Source organism: Helianthus annuus, chromosome 3 (assembly GCF_002127325.2).
Source record: "Helianthus annuus cultivar XRQ/B chromosome 3, HanXRQr2.0-SUNRISE, whole genome shotgun sequence".
Classification (NCBI taxonomy): domain Eukaryota; kingdom Viridiplantae; phylum Streptophyta; class Magnoliopsida; order Asterales; family Asteraceae; genus Helianthus; species Helianthus annuus.
In genome coordinates, this window is record NC_035435.2 from 18,477,477 (window position 1) to 18,490,774 (window position 13,298).

General features: G+C 37.1%; 1 protein-coding gene across 1 annotated transcript; it reads right to left on the bottom strand.

Annotated features, from left to right (window-relative positions):
* Positions 1–271: 271 nt before the first annotated feature.
* Positions 272–12,706, bottom strand: LOC110931268 (protein FAR1-RELATED SEQUENCE 5-like). The gene is made up of 7 exons (XM_022174669.1): positions 12,658–12,706; positions 2,883–3,108; positions 2,277–2,780; positions 1,880–2,138; positions 1,111–1,680; positions 945–991; positions 272–881 (listed from the first exon to the last, which is right to left on the bottom strand). Exons 1-7 carry the CDS (start codon positions 12,704–12,706, stop codon positions 272–274), a joined length of 2,265 nt encoding a protein of 754 aa, XP_022030361.1.
* Between the last annotated feature and the right edge of the window lie 592 nt (positions 12,707–13,298).

Below are 13,298 nucleotides of genomic sequence, written 5' to 3' on the forward strand. Positions count from 1 at the left end.
CATCATGGAGACATTTGAATCAGGTTATGCGAAATCAAACCTATAAAATAACAGTACAATTCAAATATAAAACACTATATTAAGAATATGATAAACGACTTTAATAAAAACAACGTAAAAAAATTATGTTTTCCCATTCATGGCCAAGATGGAAAAAAAAAGACAAGTTCGAAATCTATAAACTCAAACACCAGGAATCCAACAAAAAAAAATAAAACGTCATTAAAAAAATAGAAAAAAAAACTCAAAGTTTGCATAATTTAGTAATCAACTACTCCTGCTCTTCATCTTCTAGCTCCTCTTCGTCGTCTCCTTCACCCGCCGCATCTTCTAGCTCCTCTTCGTCGTCTCCTTCAAGGGCCGCTTCATCACTTTCTGAGGAGTCGTCGGCCTTTTCCCTTGCCGGGTACGTGCAGGTACGTATATTATGCCCCCGACGTTTGCAATTGCTACATTCACGACCCTTTTTTTTCTTTGCAGACTGAATAATGGCCATTTCACGATTACTCTTCATTCTGGAAGGTTTGCCCATACCTTTAAATCTAACGGTTTTGGGCATGCGAACAGTTACAGGTGTTTCTTGCGTGTATCCAGTTATTTCAGCAAACCTATCGCGACGACTCCTAGGGGGTGCGTTTACGACTGCCTGATCAGCGGTCGATTGATACTGGACAACATGGTCCCTAAAAGCGCACAACGCATCAAAGTTATGAACCAACCTGTTAATAAGAGAATCGGCTGACCTTGTTATCTCCCTTACAACACCATTAACTTGCTGGTACCGATCATCACTTTCGCTAATCCCCAATATCGCTCCAGGGGCACTATTAGGAATAGCTTCCCTAGTCCACCGTCGCATTATATACCTTTCAGGGAACTGCCTGATATCAAGAAACCGCAGAACGCAAAAAATGTGCGCACACAAAAGCCCAAACTGTTCATACCTATTGCATGAACAACTCACGGTCATGTCTAGCTGCCGCATCATAACCTAATACATAAAAACAAAAAAAAATAAGAACAAATATATATACTCAATTAAAACTATAAGATAAAACACCATGGACAAGAAAAAATTATAAACAAACAATTGTTACATTCTATGGATACCTGAAAAAATGTAGTATACGTTTGAGAAAAGTCCTTCACAGAGATGTTCACAAAGTTATCCTCTCTATCATCCCATTTTCCAATACCACACTTGTGAATGGCTGTCTGAATTTCAAGTTGCGCATCAAAGAAAATTGTCCTTGTGTATATGTTTGCCGCCTGTTGTTCTAAGACAAACTCTTTTGCAAATATTTGGGGGTTCGTGTGCCTAGTATCGTGATCATTCTTCCTGTGCTCGTGTCTTTGGGCTTCAATTGCAGAATCAAAATGCCCCAAGAATTCAACAAGCGTACAGTTCGGGTTGCAAAACTGCCCAAAGAAATGGTTCTCACTCTCCGAACGTGATGAGGTACGCATCAGCCCAGACATGTGTTGATCATGATAGTATGCAGGGATCCATGTATCCCTAATCTGATAAATTGACTGCAACCATTCATGATTCACCAAATCAAAATCAGCCAATATAACACCCCATTCGGTTTCAAACTGTTCTGGTAGTAATGCATCAGTCCAAACAATATCACACAACCTCTTCTTAAAATCGGTGCTATTGCATAGGTTGGCGCCAACCTAATAAACAACGAGTCAACAATAAAAAAATTAAATATACAAAATACATGATAAAACCTGATAAAAACATTATATAAAAGTAAAACAACATCGATAAACAAAAAACGACATAATCATATATAAAAAGTACAAAAAACCAACAAAACAATTCCATTAAAACAATAAGCGTCGTAAACCATAATTTTGGTACTTAATAAACCTTGGTAGTAAGTTTCTCCATTATATGCCACATGCAAAGCCTGTGCCTACTTTCAGGCCAAGTATCTTGAATAGCTTTCCTCATCGCTGGGTCTTGATCAGTTACAATCACAGGTGGTGCGCGCCCAAACGCCTGCCGAAATGCGTTAAGCAACCAGCTATATGTTTCGGCAGTTTCATCCCCTATTATAGCAGCACCCAAGGTAACATTACGATAGTGATTGTCAACGCCGGTAAAAGGTACAAACATCATATTGTACCTACACAAAAAAAAATTAAGTTAACGAGTCTTTTCATGCATATACCACTACACTAAAAACATTATCATGGTGATAAAACACTATGATATAGATCTATTATGGATGTAATGAATCTAAAAATAAAGGTAGGATACGAACTTGTTACGCCGATAAGTAGCATCGAAGGACACAACATCCCCAAAAATATTAAAATTTCTCTTTGAATCACCATCGGCCCAGAACAACGCACGTAAAACGCCATCGGCAGTTGTAAGGTATTCCATAGAGAAATTGGGCATAAATTCTTTCTTCCTTCTTAGGCGCTTGATAACCATGTCAGCATCGTATTCAGCTATATACCTATTTAAGTCTCTCTTGAAGTTTTTGAAGTCAACTTTAGTGGCACCTACCTTATCAAAACCTCCATAAGGAGTCCTCATAATGTTAAACGCTCTAACTGGACCAACGTATATGGCACTCAAAGCATTCACGGCTTCTTCCTGTACGTAATTCATAGATCTGTTTTCAGGAAGCAAGTACCTGTCATCTTCAGCAACAAATGAGTGATTATGCGACTCCTCAAAGTGATAAACAAAGTAAAGATTATCCGGGTTTAACTTAACCCGAATGCACGCTTCACATCCGGTCCTTATAGAAGGAACCCTGCGAGTAATCTTAGACTTCGAGTTAACATTAGAACTACCAGCTTCCTAAGTCGAGTCAATCGCCTTTAAGGGTTTAGTACCCTCTTTTGAGCATACGAACCATTTATTATGTATTACACCCTTTCGAGGCTCGTATTGAGTACCCTTCCTAACTGTGAAACCTTCCGCCTTAGCATATCTTTGGTAAAAAAGAAAGGCATTTTCCAGCGAATCAAACAACATATACATCTGAGGTTTAATCAAATCATCAACATCTGGAATAAATGTCCTCCTTTCAGAATTTGGGGACACCTGAACATTACCAACGGGCTGGTATGTAGGAATATCTACAACGAAAAATCGACACATCAGTCATTTATAAAAACATTGATAAGAACATGTTTCTAAATCTGATAAAAACAATATATGAAGAAAAAACACTATTTGTTTCCTGTAAAGACACTATGCAACTTAATTAACAAATAATCTGTTGATTTAAAACACTTAATAATAATAAAAACTCTATGCCTAATAAAATAAATGTCTGCACAAAATATAACAGTATTGGTGTGGGGTAAAACACTATGAAATGAAAATTAAGATTGCTGTACATAATATAACGCTATATATTGTGGATACAAACACTATACATCTAAATATCAAAAAGAAAAAAAATTAAATAACTCTGTAAATGATAAAACACTACAACATACAATTCAATGTATAAAACACTATGAAGGGGACTTCAGATGTGTGATTAGAATATAACACTATTGTTCATACATATGACACTATACACCTAAATATGAAAAAAAAAAATATCTTTGTTAATTTTAAAACACTACAAAGACTTACTAAGACAAAGGTAAACAATTCAATGTATGAAACACTATGAAAGGAAAATAACATGTGTGAACAGAATATTGATCATGCATATAACACTACACATCTAAAAAACTATAAAACAGAATATTGATCATGCATATAACACTACACTATAAAACACTACGGATCATGCATATAACACTAAACATCTAAAAAATCAAACAAAAATAATAAAAAAAGTGATAAAGGCAAAACAGTAAAAGAACAATACCCTGAACAACTGAATGTATAAAACACTACATACACACAAAATCAAACAATACTAATGTCCTGTTAAAACGGCATACCAAAAAACAAAAGTTCGAACAAATAACACTAATTGTCGGAACATGATAACTATTAAGAGATTAAAAAACTATGATACACATGTACCTGCATCGCCGGACTCCATTGAAATTGATATAAAACACCAGAATCGAAGAAGGGCGCAGACGTAAAACAACTGTATTGTGTCTATCGATTTGATAAGCCTTGTTGTATTTATAATTGATGATGAATGATACGTAGACAGCAATTTTATTGTATCTTGCAAAAAAAAAAAAAAAAAAAAACAAAATTCGATCCAATCCCTAAACAATCTCAACGACAGTTATTTTTTTTTCAGTTATATTGTAAATCAATTAAATGACAAAAATGTACAATTACTAATCTACCCTTTTGAATTAATTAAGAAGAGGGACATTTGTCATTCCAAGATTATTTCTTACACTTCTTACAAAAGTCACACTTTTTACAGAATCCTCTGCCTAATAAAAATACTCAAACCATTCATGAATGACAAAAATAGTGCATGTCAATAATTGATATATCATATATATATATACATATTTAAAAAATAAAAGAAATTATATCGGGTGATCGGGTACACTTGAATACTTGATCGAGTCGCGGGTATATTACCAAATCCCAAACCCATAAATAAAACAAAAACTAATCCCAAACCCAGACCCATACCCGATCACAAACCCAAAACTTGTCTCAAATGCGTCGGGTTTCAGGTTCGCCTATCAAGTTCGGATTCGATTACGGGTATTCATCAATAGTATATAAAAGTTTTTTCTAGTTATTAGCGAAACTCTGTGCAATCAAATTTGTTTAGCAGCCATTAGGGTAATTCAAAAAATTAAAATAAAAAATAAAAAACACCCAAAGTGGGGAGATAAGATTGTCTATTTTAAGAGTGGGCCGGGTCAAAGCAGGACGAGCTGATCAGACCGAACCGGCCCAGAACTGAAACTTAAAACTTCGAAATGTGTGGTCCGAGGACCGGTCCGTGAGAGAGTGCATGGGTCAATCTTGGGTTTTGTAAGTTGGGTGGGCCTCGTTGGCTTTTTGGTTAAGGTTGGACCCAAATGTTATTCCATAAGTGCATCATATTTAGGCATGAATGAGGTTTGGGTATTATGTTATAAGCTCAAAAAAAAAAAAAAAAATTGATGATTGCAATCATTGTTGGTAAAGTGTAATTGTATTTGACAACAACAAAGTTCCAACGGAAAAAAAAAAGATGAAGCAAATACTATGATTGTTATTCATCACGTGAAAAGAGAGAGTTTGTTTACGGTTAATCTAGTGATACATACAAGTACTCAATACATTGATGCATATGCTGTCAATAGATAAGATACGTCACTATGTTCCCGAGTCTCATTTAACAGGGAGAGGGGAAGAAAAATAAATTAAGAGAGAAAATGAAGGAAAAGATGTGATTTTTTTTCGTGTTCCCGAGTTTAATGAAAAGTAAAGAAAAAGAGAAGAAATCAAGCATTTTATGTGTTCCCGAGTTAGGAGGAAAAGAAAAGAAAGGAACAATTTTACCATTATACTCTTTAAACATAAAACATTTTAATTAGATATGAGGGCAATTTAGTAATTAATAATACTTTCTCTCCCAATCTCTCCAATTTGGGAGGATGAATATATGGACAAATTTTCTTTCCTTTTCCCTCCCCTCCTATCCTTAAAAAAACTCGAGAACATGGTTTTTTTTTTGTATTTTCATCTCTTTTCTTTCTCCTCCTCCTGTTAAATGAGACTCAAGAACAGAGTGTAGATGTCTTGTTCAGTAGCCACATCCACATGGATGAAGATTATACACAAAAATCGACATAATACAATGGTTAAAGCCCACAGGCTAATAGATAATACAATAAATAAAGACCAAACATATTACTTACAGACAAATCTTGATGAAGTGGAACAACAACTCCTCATGCCGAATGTAGATGCATCAATTAACAGGATCGGGCTTCAAAGCCATGCAAGCTGGATCTAACCCTTCCCGGTTATTACCTAGAACTATGACATAAATAAAAACCCGCTAAAAGGGGTCAAAGACTACTGAAGTCTCGAGACGATTTTTCGAGTGTCAGTATTGATATGTATAAATATAACAAGTGTTTGTATATGTATTTTTTAACGACGACTTTCTTACTCCTTGTAAGACTTGAACCAAGACCTCACACTGAAGTTTTTTAAAATGCTTTGTCTTGCTACTGGACCATGAATCCCAGTGGAAGTGTGTATATATGTCTAGTGAATAGGGTTGGCAAAAGGGGTGGGTTGGGCAGGTTTGGTCATAGGTTAGGATGAGTATGGGTTAGAAAGGGTTTGAGTCGAGATGGGTTTCGATCAACATAGGCTAAAAATAAAAAAATAATAAAATCAAAAAATTAAAAAAATTAAAAATATTTAGGAAATAAAAAACTAAAAAATAAAACATATTTTAAAAAATTGAAAAAATCTAATCTTTTTTGTTTTTTTATTTTTTTGATTTTTTTTAATTTTTTGTTATTATTATTTCTTTCTTTGTTTTTTGATTTTTTTTAATTTTCAAATTTATTTGATTTATTTAATTTTTAAAATTTAAATTTTTTTATTTTTTATTTGTATGAAGCCTGCGACTCTGTGGGATGCACTTTTAGGTTTGCCCAGATATGTTTGGTTAAAACTAAAATCTCATCCTAACCTATTTCTAGTTTTAAATGAAAATTTTAAAACACATCTTGACTCATCATTACTTATTTTCTAGGCTCATTGTGACTTTTTTTCATTTTTAAGATGACCCAAAATAAATTAAATTAGTTTTTTTTACCAGGCCTGATAATGAATTATCTATCGAGATGAAGTGATGAGGGACAATAGTCAAAGTGGAGTCTTCCAACAACAGGATTAGCCCTTCTTTTATAGAAATGGAGGTGTGCAGGACATGTTAGGCCAAATGGGGTGGATTTTATCTAGGCTTAAGGCCAAATGTTAACCGACCAATTTAACACCATTAAATTCAGGGACCATATTTGAAACAAGTAGTTCTTTCGGAGACTTAGTCTGTAAAAATTAAGCTTAACACCCAAGTTCGTATTTTTCCTCTAAACACAAGGATAAAAATTAAAAATAGTGTACTTTACCCTGTTTAATTATCAAGTTTAGCACCAATCACCGAACTACTCGAAGCCGGTTTTCGTACGCTATTAGGTCAGAGAACGAAACCCATTATGGTAATTTCGGGCTGAGCTTAGGTCAGTCCGTGTTTATTTCTCGGTTTTATTGGGTTGAGTGATAGATGCTTTGTCACGGCCCCCGACCCGGTTTAACCCGTTTCAGGAGCCGCGGGTCAGAAATCCCGTGATATTTATTTAATTGAGTTTAGCAGCGGAAATTTTTAACATCAAGATCGTTTTAAAGCTAAAAAATTTTTCCGATTATTTCATTTCACAATTTCGGGACAAACCCCGATAATTTACAATAATAAGATTTTTCTGATAATCTTTGTTTCAAAACATATTTCTTTATTTTATATTGAGCCACTATCGTAAACTTGAAATGCTCCTCGGCACTTTTCCTGAATTACAGTAGATCACCTGAAACATGTTTGAAAACGGTTTTGTCAGCGGGGAAATACTGAGTGAATCATTCATTTTACTGAAAATGACACATTTATTATTATTCACAGTGTTAAGATCTTTTACGCATGTTTCTGATATCAACCAACTACCCACAGTATTTGTCACTCGACCGGATCTGTGACAGTGGTCATATCACCATTGGCTGCCCCAATGAATGACGTAAATCAATTAAGATTAGGTTCGCCCACCTAAAATGATTTAAACTATAGTAATGTGCACAATACCCCACATACTGGCTGTAATTTGGTGATTACATCAACTTAATCACTGTAATTATAATTCTGAAAATAATTTGGAGTATTGTAAAACAATTGATAAAAAGAGAGAATGACTCACATTGCAGATTTAGTACAGACAGAATATGATTTAGCCTCGTTAACCTAATAGTAATAATAATGCACACAAAACTGGATTAGTGATCAATACAGCAGTCACGATAACTCACGAGATCAAATTCTCACAATGAACGACAAAGTGCAATACTTAAACATTCATCGATTTAACGACGAACGACAAAGTATAACCCTAATGTGGGCGGCACTTAAACATTCTTTGGATATATTGATCTCGGAAAATGAATCGTAATAGCGATCGAGTAATTACCCTGTTTTGCGGCAGCGATTCGAGTGCAGTGTGTGTGTTTAATAGTAGTATTTTGGTGTTAATTCGACGTACAGACAACAATTGAACGTCGTTTTCATTTCTAATTTCAAGTCCCAAGGTCGGCTATTTATAGCCAGAAAATAGCCTCGCTTAGGACCGTATGCTTCAACCCTTACGGTCCGTAAGGGAAGCACATATGCTTACGGTCCGTAAAGCATTTTCCTTTACGGTCCGTAAAGGGTGCAGTCTATTTACCTAGACTAGCTGGAAACGGGACTAGCTTGCATGAATCATCAAAAATTTGAATTGCAATTGTGACAACGGATTTTATTGATAATTATCAATTTAGGGTTTACCCCCCCCCCCCTGAGTTTTAGGGGCCCTGATCCTAATTCTGATTGTTCTGAAAATTTTAGGGTTAGTGCGGAATTACTTGGGTGTCTCAACTAGGGTTTCCTTATTGACTAATTATCATTCTAATTATAAATTTTAATGAGAGTTGTTACATCCTCCCCACCTTAAGAAAAATCTCGTCCTCGAGATTTATTGAAATAGATGAGGGTATTTCCGCTTCATTTCTGACTCCAGTTCCCAAGTATATTCTGGTCCTCTCTTTGAATTCCATTTGACTTTCACCAGTACTAGTCGCTTGTGTTTGAGAAACTTGATTTTCCTATCTTCTATTTGTAAAGGTTTCTCTATGAATTTCAGCTTTTCATTTACCTCTACATCTTGAAGAGGTACTACCAGGGATTCGTCTGATAGACATTTCTTAAGATTGGATACATGAAATACATCATGTACTCCAGCTAGTTTTTCTGGTAGTTGTAAGCGATAAGCAACTGGTCCGATTCGTTGAATCACTGGGAATGGTCCAACATATCTTGGACTTAGTTTTCCTTTCTTATCGAATCGTACGACTCCTTTCCAAGGAGATACTTTCAAAAGTACTTTGTCTCCTATCTGGAATTCGAGTGGCTTGCGGCGATTGTCTGCATAGCTTTTTTGGCGATCTCGAGCCGTCTTTAATCTTTCCTTGATTTGTGTTATCTTGTCAGTGGTTTCTTGCACGATTTCTGGACCTGATAATTGACTTTCTCCTATTTCTGCCTAACATACGGGAGTTCTGCACTTGCGTCCATACAGTGCTTCGAATGGAGCGGCTTCAATGCTTGAATGATAACTATTATTATAGGAGAATTCGATTAATGGTAAATGGTTATCCCAATTACCACCAAAGTCAATTACACATGCTCGGAGCATGTCTTCTAGAGTTTGGATCGTCCTTTCACTTTGTCCGTCTGTTTGTGGATGATATGCAGTACTTAAATTGAGTCGGGTTCCCATTGATTCTTGGAAACTTGTCCAGAAATGGGAAGTGAAACGACTATCTCTATCCGATACAATGGAGAGTGGAACTCCATGTAAGGATACTATTTCATCTACGTACAACTTGGCTAACCTTTCCATGCTAAAGGTTTCCTTTATTGGTAGAAAATGAGCGGATTTGGTTAATTGATCCACGATTACCCAAATGGCATCATTACCTTTTCTGGTTTTGGGTAACTTAGTAACAAAGTCCATTGTTATGAGTTCTCATTTCCATACAGGCATTTCTAACTGTTGTAGTAAACCTGAGGGTTTCTGATGTTCGGCTTTAACTTGTGAACAGGTTAAACACTTAGATACGTATTCGGCTATATCCTTTTTCATTCCTATCCACCAAAAATTCTTTCTTAAATCTCGGTACATCTTATTGTTTCCTGGATGTATAGTATACCTAGATTTATGAGCTTCGTCTAAAATCTTTGATCTTAAATTTCCCTGTTTAGGTACCCAAATTATGCTTTTGTGGAATTTCCATATTCCATCATTTCCTTGTTCCAATTCTTTTAGGTAACCTTTCATTCCTTCGGCATCGTCCTTGATGGCCGTTTCCTGAATTTCCTTTAATTGTTCCATTAAATCTACTTGTAGATTTATTCTAAGGGCACGGACTCGCCTTTGCTTCTCATGATACTTACGACTTATGTCACACCCTCAAAATCCACATGCGGAGTATTACCGCGAGGCGTGTGACGACCAGGATCTTAGCCACTAATTATTTTGAACGGAATAGTTATGGTTATAAACATTAGCATATTTAGTGACCCAATTTAAAATTTTTCAAAACATAGTTTAAGTTCGCAGCGGAAAAGGGAAGAAAACGTATCATAATTGAAACCACAAGTTTAATAACATGTTACTTACGACCCACGCACTCCATCCGATTGCAACGTCCGTCCAAAGCCGTATCGAGCAACCTGCAAAGCATGCAGTAGAGTGTCAACATAACGTTGGCGAGTTCACGTGTTTGCAGTTTTCCAGTTTTAATTCCAAAAACTTGTTTTAACCAGTTAATTACCCCGTTTATACATGCCATGGGGAGCTACCCCATAAGTAAGCGACTAAACTGTTTTTCCAATACCGAACACTAGGTAACCGTTGCGTTTCCGCAGGATGCCCCGATGTCAATGTTCTATCATCATTGACGGATGCCTGAGTACATTAGTTCACGACCGATCCCATACCATGGCACGGTGTGAGGTTGGTAAGACCTAAATAGCGCTATCAACTAATAACCCGTTCGCCTGGCCCCGGCGACTAATCGGTATTATGTATAGTAGGGACTTGAGTGATAGAGTTTCGTTTAGTGTTGCTCGTTGCATTTCCGTATAAACAGTAATTAACTAAAAGCTCCCAATAACAAGGGAAGAAAGTAAGTTTGTATCCCTCACCGGGGATAATGTTGTTACCCGTATCCCACACAAGGAGATAGAAATACCGCATCCCTCGTAAGGAGATAGTAAGCAATTCCAAACCAGGAAAAGTTGTTTCGTTCCGTTTCCCAACCACCGGGAACGCATGCTTTAAGTAAAAAGTAGTGAACTCACCTTTGCTTTGCTCGGTAGTTAATTTACTCGTGTTACGTTGGTCAACCATACCCTATTATGGTTTATAAATATTTATTAGGTTCGTGAGCAAGTAATGGCATGTACAACTACACATATTTAGCACATAGCACGTAAGTCACACTAGCATAGCAGTATATGCGTCATTGGGCCTATCCTATCATAAAAACAGTTAAACAGTTAACAGTCAAGCATTAACAGTAGCACACAGTCCAAAATATCAGTTTGTGCGGCCCAATAACTAAGCAAGGCAGTCCAGTCGAAACCGGGTGGTCTCGACTCGAGAACAAGAGGTCCCGAGTCGCAACCACTGGATTCTAGGTCGCAACAACTCGTCTCGAGTTGTGAACATTTGAGTCGCAACCGTAGAGGTCTCGAGTCGAGATCATGAGATCTCGAGTCGCAATCGTGCGGGTCTCGACTCCTGGAGTGTCTTGTCTGGTTTCGAATTGTCCCTCAATGGTCTCGAGTCGCAACCGTAAGGTCTCGACTCGTAGACTATGCAGATGCTTCTAGAATTTCCATGTCAGTAATACCCAATCAGATTTCATAAGCAGGTACTATCCGATCAAATTTCATGAGCGTGTACTATCCAATCAAAAGTCACTAACATGTTTTCAACATTCTACCAATCCAAATCGGATCAATCAACATATTCTTCAAATTTTCATCGCATATTCAAACTGTTCATCACGTTCATAATTCTAAGCGGATTCTAATCAACCATTATCTATTACTGATTTATCACTATATTCCACCCGAAACATATGCAGCCATTTTATCACAAAAATCACTCTATCATGCACCTTAAACATCATCAAACACTTTTATATCATATAACAGTCTTACGAGAAATATCATATCATCATTATTAATCATCAGGTAACAATAGCCACTCCTTCAAAATGATTCGAAGCAAACAGGTACTTAACAGTGAACAAGCAGTGGATTATAATCAACTTCATTCCACTAGCTACATCACTAGTCATTCAAATACCCATATATCATGATCCATTCTTAACACTACACCATTAGAACATCATCAGGTTATGATAAATAAGGAAAACACACAATTCTAATCTTAGTTCAATATGAACAATATCCAAATTTCACATAACAGTTACTATTATACATCCAAGGCTCTTTATATCTATCATCTACATCATACAAACAACTCACTAGTATAAAATCAGTTTGTCATGTAATTCCTAAATCACACTCTAATCATATGTATACCACAACAGTTATCAACCGCAAATTACTCAACCAAATCCGTAATATAATCACAACAGTTTCAAGTATTTTAGGATCCTTTTGTATTCATAACACAAACAAGCAGCCAACCATTGACAAGATCAAAACATAAAACATAAGTAAACTGACCGAAGGGTTGTGGGTGCGACCCGAGACTGAACTTGACGAGACTCGAAGCTTCAAGCCCCCGACTGACCCGAACAAACAAAGTCAAATCTGACCCGGTCGGACTGCTACGAGACCTGAACTGGTTGGGTCAGCGCCGAGAACCCGAACTCGCACCAAACTCCACCATTACCTCTTCTGTTGCAACCCGAGCCACTACAGTTGCTAGCCGGAGCCTCCATCGTTAACACTACAGTCGCCGTCGTAGTTCACCGAAAACACGGAGGTCACCGGAGAAGGCCGACCCATCCTCTCTGTCGTCTCTTCCTCTCACTTGTTTTCGCCGTTGGAGTAGTGGTGGCCGACTGTCAGTTTCGGAAGAGGAGGTGGTGCTGTGAGGTGAGGACGAGGAAATTGTAAGGAGGAGGAGGATGGAGGGTGCGTGTGTGGATGTGCGGATATTCTCGTCGAAGGAGTTGTCACCGGAGACAGCCGGAATAACTCCGGTCATCGGAGTTGCAGGGGAGAAGGGGCAGAGGTTAGGGAGGGAAGGTGTCGGCTGGGTTAGCTGAGGGTGTAGGGTTTTTAGGGGTGTTTTATAGTGTAGGGTTTTTAGGTGGGTTGAGTTGGGCTTAGGCCCGAGTGTGTTTGGATCCGCAATGTTATGTGCCTAGCTCCAACGTACTGGCCCATTTATAATAACTCGTGCGTAAATAATTGGAATTCTCGTCGTGAATTATTATTATTTCGCAAATAATAATAATAATAGTAACAATAATAACAATAACCACCATAGGCTCGTCTCTCGACGATCAGGATCAAGGGTTCAAGCTG

Excerpts from the sequence above, each read along its gene's own strand:
- LOC110931268 (XM_022174669.1), bottom strand. The coding sequence starts at position 12,706 with ATGGAGGCTCCGGCTAGCAACTGTAGTGGCTCGGGTTGCAACAGAAGA. Across the intron at positions 3,109-12,657 it reads CTCGGGTTGCAACAGAAGAG|ATATTCCTACATACCAGCCC; the intron begins GTAATGGTGGAG and ends TTTTCGTTGTAG. Across the intron at positions 2,139-2,276 it reads GCTACTTATCGGCGTAACAA|GTACAATATGATGTTTGTAC; the intron begins GTTCGTATCCTA and ends TTTTTTGTGTAG.